We start from the raw sequence: 20157 nt of genomic DNA, 5'->3' as shown, positions 1-20157 counted from the left end.
AACAAACTTTAAAATATTTTGTTTGAGTTCTGTGAAAAATGTCCTTGGTAATTTGATAGGGATTGCATTGAATCTGTAGATTGCCTTGGGCAGTATAGTCATTTTGATAATATTAACTCTTCCAATCCATGAGCATGGTATATTTTTCCATCTATTTGTGTCATCTTTGATTTCTTTCATCAGTGGCTTGTAGTTTTCAGAGTACAGGTCTTTTGTTTCTTTAGGTAGGTTTACTCCTACTCTCTCACATAAACAACAGCAACATCTTCTCAGATCCACTTATCAGAGTATTGACAATAAAAAGAAAAATAAACAAATGGGACCTAATCAAACTTCAAAGTTTCTGCACAGCAAAGGAAACCCTAAACAACACAAAAAGACAACCCACAGAATGGGAGAAAATCTTTGCAAATGAATCAACTGACAAGGGATTCATCTCCAAAATTTATAAACAACTTCTGCAGCTCCATACCAAAAAAACAAACAATCCCATCAAAAAATGGGTGGAAGATCTAAACAGACAGTTCTCCAAAATAGACATACAGATGGCCAAAAAACACATGAAAAGATGTTCAACATCACTCATTAGTAGAGAAATGCAAATCAAAACCACTCTGAGGTACCACCTTACACAAGCCAGAATGGCCATCATCCAAAAGTCTACAAACAAGAAGTGCTGGAGAGGGTGTGGAGAAAAAGGAACCCTCGTACACTGTTGGTGGGATTGTAAATTGGTGCAACCACTGTGGAAAACAGTATGGAGATTCCTCAGAAAACTAAACATAGAACTACCATTTGATCCAGGAATCCCACTCCTGGGCATCTATCCAGAGAAAACCACGACTCGCAAAGACACATGTATTCCAATGTTCAATGCAGCACTATTTACAATAGCCAAGACATGGAAACAACCTAAATGTCCATTGACAGATGAGTGGATCCAGAAGATGTGGTACAAATACACAATGGACTATTACTCAGCCATCAAAAAGAATGAAATACCAGCATTTTTAGCAACATGGATGGACCTAGAAACTATCATGCTAAGTGAAATCAGCCATACAATGAGACACCAACATCAAATGCTTTCACTGAAATGTGGAATCTGAAAAAAGGACAGATTGAACTTCTTTGCAGAACAGATGCTGACTCACAGACATTGAAAAACTTATGGTCTCCAGAGGAGACAGTTTGGGGGGTGGGGGGATGTGCTTGGGCTGTGGGATGGAAATCCTGTGAAATCAGATTGTTATGATCATTATACAACTACAGATGTGATAAATTCATTTGAATAATAAAAAAAATGAAAAAAAAAACATGATGGAAGATAGTATGAGAAAAAGAATGCATATATATGTATGCCTGGGTCACTTTGCTGTACAGAAGAAATTGGTACAACATTGCAAATCGACTATAATTTGAAAAAATACAAAAAATTTTTCTGATAAACTAGGTTCAGAGAACAATGTACATTACAATGTAAGGTTACAGTCTACAAACATTTTTTACAAGCTTAATAGAAGTTTACATTTCTGATGTTTGTAAAGCCATGTATTTGGTTAAAATTTTATAATTCTTTTGTAAAAATCAATTAAGTTCAGAATCAGATAAGTTTGATTTTTTTATGTTTAACTTCCTCAAGAAACTAAATTAAATTTTTTTCTGATATGTGGAGATCAGCTAATATTTTCCCAAGTGTAGTCTCAAAAAAGATTTTTTTAATATTAATATAAGATAACTAAACCAAAAAGGCACGTTAGCTCTTAGTGGAGCTGACGTACCTAAAAACTAATGTCACTAATGAGTATGTATTATCTATTTAATAGAATCCTCTTCCCTTAAGACAAAAAAGATAGTATCTAAATTTAATATATAGATTAATATATACACATTAAATTTAATATACACATTAAATTTAATATACACATTTAATATATTAAATATATACATTAAATTTAATATACATTAAATTTAATGTATTAATGTATACATTAATATATTAAATATATGCATATTAAATTTAATATATGTTAAATATATATGCACACATATATATACACACACATATATATAACAAATAAAGAAGCTTAATTTCCTGTGCTACTCAATTATTTATTACTCTGAAACTAGATATGATACTTAAGAAATTCACCAACTTCTTTTCCAAGTATGTTTATTCATAAGGATTATATATAATAAAATTCAACTTCACACAATAGTTGCTAACAAAAATATAGTCTTTTAATTTTGAAATCTATAGGTAAACTAAACCTAAGGGTCAATTTTGAAAAATTTATCCTCCTTGTTACAAAATATCAGAACAAATTCACGAAAAAATGTGATTCACTTCTCCCTGGCCAAGGATCCCAAAAACAGAGAACAAGCAGGAATAACTGGGAAAAGGAGGAGGAAGAGAAGACAAGAAAGAGATGTGGACTAGAATGAGGGGGTAAATGAAGTTGAGAAGAAGAAAAGAAGAATCAAGTTCCCTCCATAACTAAGACTGTAGCCAGCCAGCATTCCCCTTCCCACTCATACCTGCATGTCCTGTTCCTCTTTGTCTAATGAATTAACACGTTCTTGAAGTATGTTCTCTTGTTTTTCAAAATTCTTCAGAAGAAGCATTTCTTGAAATAATGTGACATGGTGCAGGTCGGATAATTTCATCTGAGTATCTAGTTTCAGTTTCTGATGTCTCAGGAGACGGAGTTCTGCATCAAAAGTGACAATCAGTTCTTTGATCTGAGGTGGAAAAAGATTTGAAGACATGTTAGAAGTTAAAAACAGGTACATGCATTTTAAAAACTATCCAAAAATACTAATTTCACTAGGTCAAACATTTTATTATGCTATTATGCCCTTATTATGGATGGAGAATTATAAGGGTGGGTGGGTACATCTGCATATATGTAGTCACATAAATCAGTTCATCAGTGGTACTAAATATATATAAATTAATTTATTAAGTGGTAGGAATTCTGTAACTGCATTTCTTCCAGCTATTTCTTTACCAGTAATTAAATGATTGATCAAGAATGTTCTTCTTGCTGGTTTAAATCAGAAACTATCAGCTCTTTGTGGGTAGTATTTATATCTGTCTCCACTCTATCCCCACAGTATCTCTCCATTGTCCTTCATGCAGTAAGCACTAAAAAGAAATTTTTTCCTCACCTTCTTATTTGGAAAAATTTTAAATCTTTTAAACAGAACAGTAAGTATTTTTAAATAGATCAGTATAATCATGGAATTACAAGAAACTTGTTCAATCTTCTTAGTTTGTTTACAGATGAAGAAACTGAGCCTAAAAATGATTACTGAGATCAAAAATAATTTGTTTCAGAGCTAGGATAAGAACCTAAATATCTCAAGTCTTGGTCTAGACTTTATTCTACTGTCATTCCAAATGACTTTAAATTCTCAGTTTTGCTTTGATTTTGACACAACTTCTCCCTCACCCCATCCCAAAGGGGATGAAGAGATCAAGCTAAAGAAGCGCCCAAAGGTGGATTATCCCAAGGAAATGAGTACAACAGGAACACAAACTCTTCCATACTTTTCATTAGGCTGTACATGAGGGGGAACCTCAATATCAAGTGCCTGTTATGAGTGAGGGCTCAGCGTGGGGCTGAGAAAGAGGAAGATATCTGTGGGTTTGGGGCAGTGAAACTGCTGAAGAATTTCAGAGAGCTAAAAAAAAAACCCCAAACTGACAAAAAAACTAACAAACCAAGAAGAAAAAACTAAACTTTTAACTATTTATGACTAGAGACTAAGCGGGCTCCCCTTCAATGCTTGTTTCAACAAATCGGAATTATTTTTAAATTTCTTTGGAGGCAGGACTATGTTTTTTTTTTCAGTGCAACACCATTCTGAAGCTGTACCACAGAGATGTCCAAGTTTGTAAGGGTTACACTCATTTTATTCTCACCACCCCTCATAGCCTGTAAATTTTATAAGGATAGAGAACATGTCTGACTTGAGCATTATTGCATTCCTATTACCTAGTAAGCCCTGTCCTTAGGCATAGCATGTCCAATGAACATTTCTTAAATTTATAAAATAGTAAAAATTCAATCAAAATTTTATAGTAAAAAATTGGCATAACATTGTAAATCAACTATATTTTAAGAAAAAAAATTTTTAACTGAATATCTACTCTATGGCTGACATTGTCCTAGACACTTCAGGGGAATGCCACAAAGAACAATATAATCTAATGAAATAGAGACTGAAGAAGATGAAGATGGAGAAGGAGGAGGAGGAGAAGAAAAGATCAATGAAACTAAAAGCTGGTTCTTTGTAAAGTTAAACAAAACTGATAAACCTTTAGCTAGACTCATCAAGGAAAAAAGGGAGAGTGCTCAAATCAAATAAAATCAGAAATGAAAAAGAAGTTACAACTGACACCAAAGAAATACAAAAGATATAGGAGACTACTACTAACAACTATATACCAACAAAATGGACAGCCTAGTAATAAATGGACAAATTCTTAGAAATGACAAATATACCACTCTTGCCACTTTTGTTCAAGATAGTATTGGAAGTCCTAATCACAGAGATCGAACAAGAAAAAGAAATAAAAGGAATCCAAATTGAAAAGAAAGAAGTAAAACTGTCACTGTTTGCAGATTACATGACAATTACCATACATAGAAAATCCTAAAGACACCACCAGAAAACTACTGGAGTTCAGAAATGAATTTGGAAAAGTTGCAGGATTTAAAATTAATATTCAGAAATCTTCTATATTTCTATATACTAACAGCAAACTATCACAAAGAGATATTAAGGAAACAACCTCATTGACCACTGTATCAAAAAGAATAAAATACCTAGAAATAAACCTACTTAAGGAGGTAAAAGGCCTGTACTCAGAAAACTATAAGAAATTGATGAAAGAAACTGAAGATGACACCAACAGATGGAAAGACATACCATGTTCTTGGACTGGAAGAATCGATGTTATTATAGTGACCATACTACCCAAGGCAATCTATAGATTCAATGAAATCACTATCAAAATACCAATAGCATTTTTCACAAGACTAAAACAATTTTTTAAAATTTGTATGGAAACAAAAAAGACCCTGAATACCAAAACAATCTTGAAAAAGAACAGAGCTGGAGGAATCAAGATCTCTGACTTTAGACTATTCTACAAAGCTACAGTAATCAGTATGGTACTGACACAAAAACAGACACATAGATGATGTGGAACAGAATTAGAGACCAGAAATAAACCCGCACATTTATGATCTATTAATCTACAACAAAGAAGGCAAGAATATACAATAGAGAAAAGACAGCCACTTCAATAAGTGATACTGGGAAAATTGGACAGCTATATGTACAAGAATGAAATTAGACCATTCTCTAGCACCATATATAAAAATAAATTCAAAATGGATTAAAAATTAAATGTAAGACTGGAAACCATAAAACTCCTAGAGGAAAACATAAGCAGAGCTCTCTTTGACATAAATTAAAGCAATATTTTTAAAATCTGTTTCCTAGAGCAAAGGAAACAAAAGCAAAAATAAACAAATAGAAACTAAATTTAAACGCTTCTGCATGTCAAAGGAAACCATCAACAAAATGAAAAGACAATCTATTGAATGAGAGAAAAATTTGCAAGTGATATGATCCATAAGGAGTTAATATGCAAATACGTAAACAGCTCACACAACTCAACATCAAAAAACAAATGACTTGATGAATAGGCATTTTTCTAAAGAGGAAATGCCAATGGCCAACAGGAACATGAAAAGATGTTCAACATTGCTAATCATCAGGGAAATACAAATCAAAACCTCAAGGTATTACCTCACACCTGGCAGAATGGCTATGAACAAAAAGAACACAAATAACAAATGTTGGTGAAGATGTGGAGAAAAGGGAACCCTCATACACTGTTGGTGGGTATTTAAGTTGGTGTAGCCACTGTGGAAAACAGTACAGAGATTTCTCAAAATAAATAAATAAATAAATAAAACTACCATATGATCCAGCAATTCCACTCCTCAAAAAAATAAAAAATAAAAATTCTAATTTGAAAAGATACATGTACCCCCATGTTCATAGTAGCAGTATTTACAATTACCAAGACATGGAAACAACCTAAGTGTCCATCAACAGATGAATGGATAAAGAAGATGTGGTACATATATACAATGGAATACTACTCAGCTATAAAAAGGAATGAAATTTTGCCATTTGCAACAACACAAATGGACCTGGGGGATATTGTGGTTTGTGAAATAAGTCAGCCAAAGAAAGACAAATACTATTTGTTAGCACTAATACAGGGAATCTACAAAATAAAACAAGCTGGGGAATATGACAAAAAATAGACTCGCAGATATACAGAACAAACTAGTGGTTACTAGTGGGGAGAAGGAAGTGGGGAGGAACAATATGGGGGAGGAGATTAAGAGATTAAAAACTATTAAGTATAAAATAAGCTGCAAGGATATACTGTACAACACAGGAATAGAGCCCATATTTTATAATAACTACAAATGGAGTATAACCTTGAAAAATGTGAATCACTTTAATGTATACCTATACCTTATATTGTACATCCACTACACTTAAATTTAAAATTTGTATAATTTGTAACACAAAACTCACATATAAAAAGCAAGAAAAATAAATGCAAAACATAAGGCATGGATTATAAATGCAGATGGAGTTTAGAAAAAACAAAGAGTATGTAATTTGGGCAGAAGATTCTGGAGAGGATTTGGAAGTGAGATGAGTCCTGAATGATGACAACTTGGGAAGGAAGTCACTGCAGGTAGAAAGAAATAGCAAAGGAAAAACCACAGACAGAAAACTCAGAAGGAGAGTGGTGAGTGGGGAGAACGAGGGAGAGTGAGAGAACAGGGCTAGATAAAGCAGAGATAATGGGTGAAGAATGAGGTTGGGAAGCATAGGGGCTGCCTTCAGAGTGCAGCTGGAAAGACACTGAGGAAGGGGACTCTGTAGGGCTGGCAGGAGGGAGCTTTCCATTCAGGAAAGGTCCTTTCCTTCCACATTCAGAGGACTTCCTGCATACAACTGGTCCCAGCCTGGTCCTGATTTACTAGTAATAAAAATTTTGCCAAACCAGCTCCAGGGACAATTCTGAAGCCAGTCATTACCATGAACATTTGCACTAGTTGAGCAAATCACACCGTAGAGAGAGAGCAGGGAGTAAAAAGCAGAGGATGTGCCATTTTCACCAGAGGTCCTTTAGTTATGCTCTATCATCTGAAAGCTGCTCCAACACTTCCCCTTTAGCCATGACTTCAGTTAGATACCAATTAACATGGATTTGCCCTTCATTCTTAGTTTCCGGAGAGAAAAAATTTTAAAGTTCCAAAGTTTTGGGCAGAACAAGGATTTTCAGAAGACCAGGGATGGGGAGGAAGCCATCAGTGAGTTGTGGGCTGGTTAGAGTTTGGGGAGAAGGTTAATGTAGAGAAATTAAAAATAAATGAACAACTAGATCTGGTTCTTCCTTGCTCTCCTCTCTTTCAGCTTTAAATAAACAGTCTCATCTCTTACCCTGTTGATCAAATACTGTTGCATGTACAAGTGTTTAATCTCATCCCGCTTCATAATCTCTAGCTCCACTTCAGTTGGATCTGCTTTTTCAAATTCCATGAACTTTGGAACATCAAAATTGAATGCTGAAGCTCTTGAAGATCTAGACAATGAATCACGCGTCGTCAAATCCCTGTCCTTTCCAGAAGAGAGCTTGAGAAATCTTCCAGCTGAGCCCCCAGATGCTGCTCGTTCCACCTGGGGGATGTGATCAGACAGCTTTTTCATCTGCTGTTTTTTAAAAGCTAGGAGGGTTTCTTCATCGTACTGAAATCTCTTTTCTGGAACTTCTTCTGGGCGTATCTGAGGGATTTGGGGAATGGGAATGTGCTTGGATTCATGCAGAGCTGACTGGATGTTCTTCAGCTCTTGCACTAGGCACTGTATTTCCTCGACGACTGCCACTTTAAGGTCTCGAAGAGAGATGATGCACTTGTTCATGTGCATTTTCTTGGAATGAACCTGATAAAAAGAATAGCAAGGAAGCAAAATGACAACCCACTCACAAAGAGTAGCTGGAAATAGGATTTGCTTCTGTCCCCTGACTGGTTGGTCTAGCAAAAATTCAAGATAAAAATGTATCTGGTCAAGAGACAAGATGGCGGAGGAGTAGAGGGACACGCTCGCCCTCTCCCACAAACACAACAAAAAAAAAGCACATCTACAGAATAAATGACTCGCACAGAACAGCAACCAATCGCTGGCAGAAGAACCTAAACTCCAATAACGGCAAGAAGTTCGTGACATTACGGGGCAGAAAGGGAGAAAAGAGGAGAGTGAGAGAAGGTGAATCTGAGCGGGGCGGGCGCTCCCGAAAGGGAACTGCGGAGGAGAAAGGGATCCCACACCCTGGTAAGTCACCTACACGGGGGAAAGATCAAACGAACCGGAGGAATCTCCAGATGCAGAGAAGAGTGTAGCAGTAAGTTGGAGTACGGAAAAGCCGATCAAGAACCGAACGGACCATCTGAACTACAGGCACAGTCACCAAAAATTGAGACGCCTGGGTGGGGGCTGGGCACCGAGTCCTCGGCTCCAGAGGTTAGTCCCCGGGAAAGGGCCGGGGGATGCCTTGGTGGGGGCTGAGCACCTAGACCTCGCCTCCGAGGGTTGGTCCCTGAGAAAGGGCCTGGAGACGCCTGGGTGGGGGCTGGGCACCGAGACTGCACCTCCGAGAGTTGGTCGCCGAGAAAGGGCCAGGGGACGCCTGGGTGGGGGCTGGGCACCGAGACCTAGGCTCCAGAGGATAGTCCCCGGGCTGGGGGGGCGGGGCAGAGCGGAAACTGCTTGGGAGGTCTAGAAACCATTTGACGGGGCAGAGACTGCCTGGGAGACTAGAAAACAAAGCTGTGGCAGAGGAAGGGAGCAATACTCTAGGGGCGGGGAAGTGGAAAGCCGCATCAGAGGGAACCTGGGAAAAGAGCCTGGTCTGCGCCCGTGCTGGGGAGGGGAGAGAAGAAGGGGTGGGTCCCCATAGAATACCCCCCATGCCACAGCAAGTTTACAGGCCCGCTAGCTAGCTGAAAGCTGTGCTTCCCAGTACATCCCCTCCCCCCACCCCCACCACCCCCTGCGCTCTCGCCGAACCTGGGGCTGCCTGCCATCCAGGAGGGCTGGCCTCAACAATTGCCTGAAGCCTACCACCGCAGGGGCTGTCCCTGCACAGGCCTGCTTGCCCTTTGGAGGGGCTACACTTCCGCAGAGTAGCACCAAACACCACCAGCCCCCGAGAAAAGGCCTGCAGCCCAGAAAAGCTAGAACAAGCCTAGCCAGGCAGTGAATAGATCTGCCTAATTCCCGGACGGTTTTTCTGAGTCGGGCTGCCCCAGGGAGGAGCCTCTTCGGTTTCCAGTGGCCCTGCTACCCGCCCAAGCCCCCAGGGGGTGCCCTAGTGGTTCAGCTGTATAGGACTGCCAGCTCCAGGCAGGACCCCCAACAGCCCAGAAAAGCTGCAACAAGCCTGGCCAAGTCAGGAAAAGATCTCAGACGGTCTTTCTGAGTCGGGCTGCCCCGGGGAGGAGCCTCTTGGGTTTCCAACGGCCCTGCTACCCGCCCAAGCCCCCAGGGGGTGCCCTAGTGGTTCAGCTGTATAGGACTGCCAGCTCCAGGCAGGACCCCCTACAGCCCAGAAAAGCTGCAACAAGCCTGGCCAAGCCGGGAGAAGATCTCAGACGGTCTTTCTGAGTCGGGCTGCCCCGGGGAGGAGCCTCTTGGGTTTCCAACGGCCCTGCTACCCGCCCAAGCCCCCAGGGGGTGCCCTAGTGGTTCAGCTGTATAGGACTGCCAGCTCCAGGCAGGACCCCCTACAGCCGAGAAAAGCTGCAACAAGCCTGGCCAAGTCAGGAAAAGATCTCAGACGGTCTTTCTGAGTCGGGCCGCCCAGGGGAAGAGCCTCTAGGGTTTCCAGTGGCCCTGCTACCCGCCCAAGCCCCTAGGGGGTGCCCCACTGCTGCGGAATAGCTGCTCAGCACTACCAGCCCCCTAGAAGAGCCCCTGCAGCCCAGAAAAGCTGCAACAAGCTTGGCCAGACTGTGAAAAGATCTTCCTACATTCTCAGGCCATCCTTCTGAGTTGGGCTGCCCTAGGGAAGAGCCTCTTAGGTTCTCAGTGACCCAGATAACTGCTCCAGCCCCCAGGGGGTGCTACACTCCTGAGGAACAGTTGCCCAACACCACCAACCCCCTGCAAGAACCCCACAGCCTAAAAACACCAGAGCAAGCTCTGCATGACCAAGTGAAATCTGCTACCATCGTGTAGTATGGTAAAGAATACTGCAACAAAAAACCCAGGTTAAAGGAAATATTGAAAGAGCTTCTCTAAACCAAAAAGAAAGGAAGGAAAGGGAAGAAAAAAGAAAAGAAAAAAAAAAAAAGAAGAGGAAGAACTAGGACTGAGGAAACCACAATCAGAGAGCAGTCACTCAAATAAGCCAGCATACAGATTTAATCATGAACATGCTTCAAACAAAATAAAATTAAAAAGAAAAAAATAAAAAAGAGTCATCAAAACCATAAAATGTGGGCAAGGGATGTTAGGAAGTAAATAACACTTTTTGTTTGTTTGTACGTTTCTCATCTTAATTTTAATATAGTAATGAAGTGTTTGAACTTACAGGACCATCAGGCTAAAACACACAATTATGGGAAGGGGTTAGCATACTTAAAAAACAGGGCAACCACAAGCCAAAACCAAATATTGCATTTGCAAAAAATGAAAAAAAAAATACACTCAAGCAAATAATAACAGGAGACCATCCAACCAAAAAAAAAAAAAAAAAAAGGAAGAATGGAGAACCATAGAATCAACTGGAACACGAGCTTCAAATGGCAGTAAATAATCATCTATCAATTATCACCTTAAATGTCAATGGACTGAACGCCCCAATCAAAAGACACAGAGTGGCTGAGTGGATAAAAAGGCAAAAACCTTCAATATGCTGCCTACAAGAAACTCACCTTAGGACAAAAGATACATATAGATTGAAAGTGAAAGGGTGGGGAAAAAATATTTCACGCCAATAGACATGACAGAAAAGCAGGAGTCGCAACGCTCATATCAGACAAAATAGACTTTAAAACAAAAGACATAAAGAAAGACAAAGAAGGACACTACTTAATGATTAAGGGATCCATCCAAGGAGAGCATGTTACTATCGTCAACACATATGCCCCAAATACAGGAGCACCCAGATACATACAACAAATATTAACAGACATAAAGGGAGATATTGATGAGAATACAATCATAGTAGGAGACCTTAATACCCCCCTCACATCAATGGACAGATCCTCTAGACAGAAAACCAATAAAGCAGCAGAGATCCTAAAGGAAACAATAGAAAAGTTAGACTTCATTGATATCTTCAGGACACTACATCCAAAAAAAGCAGAATACACATTCTTCTCAAATGCTCATGGAACATTCTCAAGAATCGACCACATATTGGGACACAAAGCTAATCTCAATAAATTTAGGAGCATAGAAATTATCTCAAGTATCTTCTCTGACCACAATGCCATGAAATTAGAAATCAACCATGGGAAAAGGAAAGAGAAAAAACCTACTGCATGGAGACTAAACAACATGTTACTAAAAAACCAATGGGTCAATGAGGAAATCAAGAAGGAAATTAAAAACTACCTTGAGACAAATGATAATGAAGACACAACCACTCAAAACCTATGGGATGCTGCGAAAGCAGTGCTCAGAGGGAAATTTATAGCAATACAGGCCTTTCTCAAAAAAGAAAAAAGATCTCAAATGGACAACTTAACCCTCCACCTAAATGAATTAAAAAAAGAAGAACAAAAAAGGCCTAAAGTCAGCAGAAGGAAGGAAATTATAAAGATCAAAGAAGAAATCCATAAAATAGAGACTCAAAAAACAATAGAGAAAATGAATAAAACCAAGAGCTGGTTCTTTGAAAAGGTGAACAAAATTGACAAACCCCTGGCCAGACTCACTAAAAAGAGGAGAGAAAGAACCCAAATAACCAAAATTAGAAATGAAAAAGGAGAAATCACAACGGATACAGCAGAAATACAAAAATCCATAAGAGAATACTATGAACAACTATATGGCAACAAGTTTGACAATCTGGAAGAAATGGACAATTTTCTAGAATCTTACAGCCTGCCAAAACTGAATCAAGTAGAAACAGACCAACTGAACAGACCGATCACTAGAAATGAAATTGAAGAGGTCATAAAATCACTCCCTACAAATAAAAGTCCAGGACCAGATGGCATCACAGGTGAATTCTATCAAACATATAAAGAGGAACTGGTGCCCATCCTCCTTAAACTCTTTCAAAAGGTTGAAGAAGAAGGAATACTCCCAAAGACATTCTATGATGCCACCATCACCCTCATTCCAAAACCAGACAGAGATACCACCAAAAAAGAAAACTATCGCCCAATATCATTGATGAATATAGATGCAAAAATTCTCAACAAAATCTTAGCCAACCGAATCCAACAACATACCAAAAAAATTATACACCATGACCAGGTTGGGGTCATCCCAGGTTCACAAGGATGGTTCAACATACGCAAATCAATCAGCATCATACACCACATTAACAAAAAAAAAGTCAAAAATCATATGATCATCTCAATAGACGCAGAAAAAGCATTTGACAAGGTCCAACATCCATTCATGATCAAGACCCTCGCCAAAGTGGGTATAGAGGGAACATTCCTGAATAGAATCAAAGCCATTTATGAGAAACCCACAGCAAATATAATACTCAATGGGCAAAAACTGAAAGCCTTCTCACTCAAATCTGGAACAAGACAGGGATGCCCACTCTCACCACTGCTCTTCAACATAGTTTTGGAAGTCCTAGCCACAGCAATTAGACAAACACAAGAAATAAAAGGCATCCACATAGGAAGAGAAGAGATCAAACTGTCACTGTATGCAGATGACATGATACTATACATAGAAAACCCTAAGGACTCAACCCCAAAACTACTTGAACTGATTCATAAATTCAGCAAAGTAGCAGGATATAAGATTAACATTCAGAAGTCAGTTGCATTTCTGTATACCAGCAATGAAATATTAGAAAAGGAATACAAAGATATAATACCTTTTAAAATTGTACCTCACAAAATCAAATACCTCGGAATACACCTGACCAAGGAGGTAAAGGACCTATATGCCGAGAACTATAAAACTTTAATCAAAGAAATCAAAGAAGATGTAAAGAAATGGAAAGATATTCCATGTTCCTGGATTGGGAAAATCAATATTGTAAAAATGGCCATACTACCCAAAGCAATCTACAGATTCCATGCAATCCCTATCAAATTACCTATGACATTTTTCACAGAACTAGAACAAACAATCCAAACATTTATATGGAACAACAAAAGACCCAGAATCGCCAAAGCAATCCTGAGAAACAAAAACCAAGCAGGAGGCATAACTCTCCCAGACTTCAAGAAATACTACAAAGCCACAGTCATCAAAACAGTGTGGTACTGGTATCAAAACAGACAGACAGACCAATGGAACAGAATAGAGAACCCGGAAATAAACCCGGACACCTATGGTCAATTCATCTTTGACAAGGGAGGCAAGAACATAAAATGGGAAAAAGAAAGTCTATTCAGCAAGCATTGCTGGGAAACCTGGACAGCTGCATGCAAAGCAATGAAACGAGAACACACCCTCACACCATGCACAAAAATAAACTCAAAATGGCTGAAAGACTTAAATATACGACAGGACACCATCCAACTCCTAGAAGAAAACATAGGCAAAACACTCTCTGACATCAACCTCATGAATATTTTCTCAGGTCAGTCTCCCAAAGCAATAGAAATTAGAGCAAAAATAAACCCATGGGACCTCATCAAACTGAAAAGCTTTTGCACAGCAAAGGAAACCCAAAAGAAAACAAAAAGACAACTTTCAGAATGGGAGAAAATAGTTTCAAATGATGCAACGGACAAGGGCTTAATCTCTAGAATATATAAACAACTTATACAACCCAGCAGCAAAAAAGCCAATCAATCAATAGAAAAATGGGCAAAAGACCTGAATAGACTGTTCTCCAAAGAAGATATACAGATGGCCAACAAACACATGAAAAAATGCTCAACATCGCTGGTTATAAGAGAAATGCAAATCAAAACTACCATGAGATATCACCTCACACCAGTCAGAATGGCCATCATTAATAAATCCACAAATAACAAGTGCTGGAGGGGCTGTGGAGAAAAGGGAACCCTCCTACACTGTTGGTGGGAATGTAAACTGGTACAGCCACTATGGAGAACAGTTTGGAGATACCTTAGAAATCTATACATAGAACTTCCATATGACCCCACAATCCCACTCTTGGGCATCTATCCGGACAAAACTCTACTTAAAAGAGACACGTGCACCCGCATGTTCATTGCAGCACTATTCACAATAGCCAAGACATGGAAACAACCCAAATGTCCATCGACAGAGGATTGGATTCGGAAGAGGTGGTATATATACACAATGGAATACTACTCAGCCATAAAAAAGAATGACATAATGCCATTTGCAGCAACATGGATGGAGCTAGAGAACCTCATACTGAGTGAAATGAGCCAGAAAGACAAAGACAAATACCATATGATATCACTTATAACTGGAATCTAGTATCCAGCACAAATGAACATCTCCTCATAAAAGAAAATCATGGACTTGGAGAAGAGACTTGTGGCTGCCTGATGGGAGGGGGAGGGAGTGGGAGGGATCGGGAGCTTGGGCTTATCAGACACAACTTAGAATAGATTTACAAGGAGATCCTGCTGAATAGCATTGAGAACTTTGTCTAGATACTCATGTTGCAACAGAAGAAAGGGTGGGGGAAAAATGTAATTGTAATGTATACATGTAAGGATAACCTGACCCCCTTGCTGTACAGTGGGAAAAAAATAATAATAAATAATTTAAATAAAAAAAATTTATCTGGTCATTTTTGTTCACTACTAAGTTATATTCTCTGGCTTTTAGGCTTTTCTCCATTTAGCCTCTCCACAAGTGGGGAGAGAATCTGGATGTGACCCCTGAAGTCCCTCAGCTGGCTTGTTCAGGCTGAGTTCCCCTGTTCTCCTCCTACCTCTTAATGGAAGTCCCTCCTGAGCCTTGTACTCAGCCCTGCTCTAGGGAGGGGAAGGTCATTCTTTGGTCAGGAACACACAAATAACTATTCTTCTCTGACGGAGATTCAGATCCCATTGGATTAGGAACCTAGGGTTGCCCAGCTAGGGCCAAACTACATTGTAGCCTGTTTTCATCCGGTATTTTGGCCGCATTATTCCCATTCCTTCTTGGCCAGACAGGGTCATGATCCAGAATTTCTGTGTCATGTCACTCCAAGAGATTCCTGCACTCTTCCTTGTTTTCTTATCCACTTATCTAAGCCAAGCTAGGCCCTGGCCTCCAGCCACAGGTATCATACAAGCTCCCTGCTCCCTCACTGCCAGCTCTTTTCACAGTCTCTGTTTCCCAGTTGCCCTTACCAGAGCCTGTAGTCGCATGTAACCCTGCTCCTGTGTGCAGTTAGACAATTAGCCCAAAGGCTATTAAGAGTAACTTTGCATACACATGCAGGTTAAGAAAAGTAAAATATTAAAGAGCACATCTTCAAGTAGTCTTACAAAACTTACTGTATACTATCTACTACAACAAAATAGAGCTGTTTTAGGTGCTTCAGAAGAAGACTAAAGCATTAAGGTTTAAACCCAAAATTCAGTAAGTACTTAGGTGAATCCAGGACCACTTCTGAAGTACCTGGAAGGTTGAGAATTAAGCTGAGAAGAACAAATGGAAACCAACTTGATGGCTGTTAAGACCTGCCTCTTTGAGAAGCGCTATTTACACACCAAGCCTCTTTTTCTCATTTTCCAAATACCACACACATTAACACTGGCCACAGGCAGGGCAGATATATAATATACTATTTCTAAAATGCTTGATACTCTTCAATAATTTTGAATTTAACCATGATAAGAATGACTCTTTATTGACTCTGGCCATTACCTTAACCATAAGTAGTAACCTAGACATGTCTTATTGTTGTTCATTGGTATTAATACCTTTTTTTTTTAACAGACTATATAACTGAGGCTTAGGGAGATTTGTATGACTAGCAAAGTTCACATATTAAGTGGTAGAGATTGGAATGGAACTCTGACCTTCTGACTTGTAGAATAGTGTGTTCTAAATTATTTGATGCAGTTTTTTTTTTTAAGGGGCTGCACCAGTGGCACATGGAAGTTCTCAGGCTAGAGGTCAAATTGGAGCTACAGCTCCCATACCACAACCAGAGCAACACCAAATCTGAGCCACATCTGAGACCTACATCGCAGCTCACGGCAGCACTGGATCCTTAACCCATTGAGCAAGGCCAGGTCTTGAACCCACGTCCTCACAGATAATAGTTTGGTTCTTAACCCACTGAGCCACAGTGGGAACTCCAAAGTTTTTGTTTGTTTGTTTTAATGGCCACATCTGTGGCATTCTGGGCCACAGATCAAACCCAAGCTGCAGCTGTGGCATTCTGGGCCATAGATCAAACCCACTATATTGGGCCTAGGATTGAACCCATGCCTCCACAGTGACTGGTGACACCACAGTTGAATTTTAACCTATTACACCACAGCGGGGACTCCAATGCAGGTTATTTTAATAAAACAGATTTAAGTATAATGCAATTCAGTTCAAGACATCACACCTGGCCATCATCATCTCTAGCTGGACTGTGAAATTTCAGGTTGGATGACTGGCAAATTATGGTCAAAAGAACATATCTCTACGACAATGGATGGAACATGACAGACGAATCAAGAATTGCCTGAGACAAACAGCTAGAAAAACAATCCAAATGGTGACTAGTAAATTGTCAAAATAGCCATTTGATCAGAAAGGTATAGTTATGAGCTATGGGAATTTACTTATGGCTATGAATTGCCATACCAGAATCTTCGTAGTGTTGGCATGGACAGCTTCTTTGATAATAGAAAAAGACAGTCCTTGCTCAAGATACTTAACTTCCATTTGCCAGAAAATTATAAAATGTTCAAGCATACCGCCTCTGTGGTATGACTGACCCTCTGTCCAATGTGAGGCTTTGAATTGTGGAAACTGTACAGCCACGCAAGGTGGCCACATAAAAGTTTCTCCTCCATATGGTAGCTCAGATGCCTTCTTCTGATCGCCTAAGTGTGAAAAGTCACTTATCAATTCGAAGTAAGGAATTACTATGACAGGGAGAGAAAACTATAGTAAGAAAGCAAGTGTGAGAAATCAGGATGCTTGGAAGCAGTTTGGAAGAATGCAGAGAGAATTAATATATCCAAAAAGGAATATATTAATTATTTAGTAGTGAGTCACCTATAAAAGTTTGAAAGTCCTTCAAACAAAGGCTAAATACAGTGGCCTCTTTTCCTTAGTTTTTGGTGGTCCAAAGCAGCCAAAGACAATATCCAACAAGGATGTGTTTGAATTTCAGAGGTTCAAAGTCTGTAAAACATAATGCCTTCACCCATGAAACTGCTATCAAACCAAGTAACTAATATGAAGGCTATTTCTGTCACATTAAATAAATAATCATAGATAAATCTCTTATCCTTGGGACTCAGTTTCCTCATTTGTAAAAGGGGGCGGTATTCTAGATAATCATGAAGGCCTTTTCCAATTCTAAATTTCTATGACTATATATCCTTAAGAGCCAGATAGCAAAATGGGTTGTTTTAGCAGAATTCAATTAAAAAAAAAAAAAAAAAGCCCAGGTTGTCTCCCATCACCATGAAAGCTCTGGGGAAGTACCATGGAGTCTAAGTGTCCTAGTTCCTCTTCCTTCTTGGCAGCATTTATTCTCATGTGTTCAGGTATCTTATAGTCTGGGGCTGTCTTCAAATTAAAGTCTCCCATATACAACTGGGCCTCTTTGATGGCTTGAACATCTTTGGGATCTTCATAGTCATCACCAGGTTTACTCTTGTACCTATCAGAAAAGCAGAAAGCCCAGCCATAAATAGAACAATAAACTAATTTGTCTACTACAGGTATGTAATCCAATTCAATCATGAGGCAAAAGCGTAGGAGTTCCCACTGTGGCTCCATGAGTTAAGGACCTGGTGTTGTCTTTGTGAAGATGCAACTTTAATCCCCGGTCTTGCTCAGTGTGTTAAGGATCCAGCATTGCCACAAGCTGCAGTGTAGATCACAGATGTGGCTTGGATCAGGTGCTGCCATGGCTGTGGGGCAGACTTGCAGCTGCAGCTCTGATTTGACCCCTACACCTTAAACTGCCATATGCCACAGGTGTGGCAGTTGAAAAAAAAAAACAACACAGCATAATTCTGAGTCTGAGTCTCTGCTTTTGTCTGTAGAATCTAAGAGTTTTGATTTTTATTTTTGTTATTTTTAATTGACTATTTTTATTATTATTGACTATTTGTATTCTTTATTTTTTTAATTTTAGTTGATTTACAATGTTGTGCTGGTTTCTGGTATATAGAAAAGTGATTCAATTATACATATATATGGATATATATTTTTTTCATATTCTTTCCATTATAGGTTATTATAAGATATTGAATATAGTTCTCTGTGCTATACAGCAGGACACTGTTGTTTATCTATTTATATATAGAAGTTTGTATCTGCTAATCTCATTCTCCTAATTAATCCCTCTTTCCCCCTTTGGTAGCCATAATTTTTTTTTCTAAGTCTGTGACTCTGTTTCTATTTTGTAAATAAATTTGTTTGTATCAGATTTTATTCTTTTTATCTTTTTTCTTTTTTTTTATTAACCCACTGAGTCATGCCAGGAATCGAACCCACACCCTCATGGAGCCTATGTTGAATTCTTAACTCGCTGAATCACAACAGGAACTCCTGTATCAGATTTTAGATTATGCGTATGTGTTATATTATATGAACAACTATTTTTAAATCAACTCAAGCAAAATACTAAGTAATTAAATAAATAAAAACCAATCACTAGGTGGTGTTGAAATAATCCGAATCATTCTTAGCCTGTTAACTTCTAAGTAATTTAGATCAACATTTATTCCTTCAATAGAAATTAAGTCTTGTATATGATTTTATATTTTTTTTAATTTTTAAAAATTTTTTTCAATGATTTTAATTTTTTTCCATTGTAGTTGGTTGGATATGTTTTTTAAAATCCTTAAAAGTTAATTGAACCTTTTTTTAAACATTTAAGTTGACTGTCATAAAATCTGTCATAACATTTTCAAAAAGGGCATGCAGTTCAAAACGACAGCACGAGCACAAACACATTTGCCTTCCCTTCTCCCCCCAAATTCCATGGAATGGCATTTTGGAGATATTAAAGGGAGTAAATCATTAGGAAAGCTGAGAATGAGATAGAAAGCCATAAGCAAACTGATGATATAGTTCTAGAAGACAGAAAGCAGGTTAAATCATATTAATGAATAAACCAGACAAATGAAAACTCTAGTCCAGAATACCCCCATGGAGAAGGTTATAAAAAGAATTGGATATAGTCTTCTTGGTAGAGATCCTAGGAGGCCCCAAGCAAAGAGTGAGCAGGTATGGAGAAGAGAACTGAATGCTACACATTATTTGGCAAAATTCATTAGAGGATTGGAAAGGAATGCTGAGGAATTCCTGTTGTGGCATAGTGGAAATGAATCCGACTAGGAACCATGAGGTTACAGGTTTGATCCCTGGCCTCGCTCAGTGGGTTAAGGATCCAGCCTTGCCATGAGCTGTGGTGTAGGTCACAGACATGACTTGGATCTGGCATTGCTGTGGCTCTGGCATAGGCTAGCAGCTACAGCTCTGATTAGACCTGGGAACCTCCATATGCCATGGGTACGGCCCTAAAAAGACAAATAAATAAATAAATAAATTTATTAAATAGAAAAGGAATGCTGAACCATTTGAGCCCTATCAACTTTTCCATTTCCACACATACAAGGTTGTAGCAACCTTATATCTAAACTAAAACTGAAAAATAAATTTCTACAGAAACTGACCTCTCTGCTTGGAAAATACTAATGTATCTAGGATATAGGTTGGCAC

The 20157-nt window shown here is 38.9% G+C and overlaps 1 protein-coding gene across 2 annotated transcripts in view; it reads right to left on the bottom strand.

Moving 5' to 3' along the window:
• CFAP44 (cilia and flagella associated protein 44) overlaps nucleotides 1-20157 on the bottom strand; it is a 140786-nt gene that overhangs the window by 20406 nt on the left and 100223 nt on the right. For both annotated transcript variants that reach the window (XM_047792333.1, XM_047792342.1), the window contains 3 exons: nucleotides 17908-18085; nucleotides 7552-8052; nucleotides 2539-2742 (listed from right to left, as the gene is read on the bottom strand). In XM_047792333.1, the coding sequence (XP_047648289.1) occupies nucleotides 2539-2742; nucleotides 7552-8052; nucleotides 17908-18085 (883 nt within the window). The remainder of the gene's footprint in view (nucleotides 1-2538; nucleotides 2743-7551; nucleotides 8053-17907; nucleotides 18086-20157) is intronic.

This window comes from Phacochoerus africanus, chromosome 1 (genome assembly GCF_016906955.1).
Source record: "Phacochoerus africanus isolate WHEZ1 chromosome 1, ROS_Pafr_v1, whole genome shotgun sequence".
Lineage (NCBI taxonomy): Eukaryota > Metazoa > Chordata > Mammalia > Artiodactyla > Suidae > Phacochoerus > Phacochoerus africanus.
This window is presented reverse-complemented; position numbering and strand designations above follow the sequence as displayed.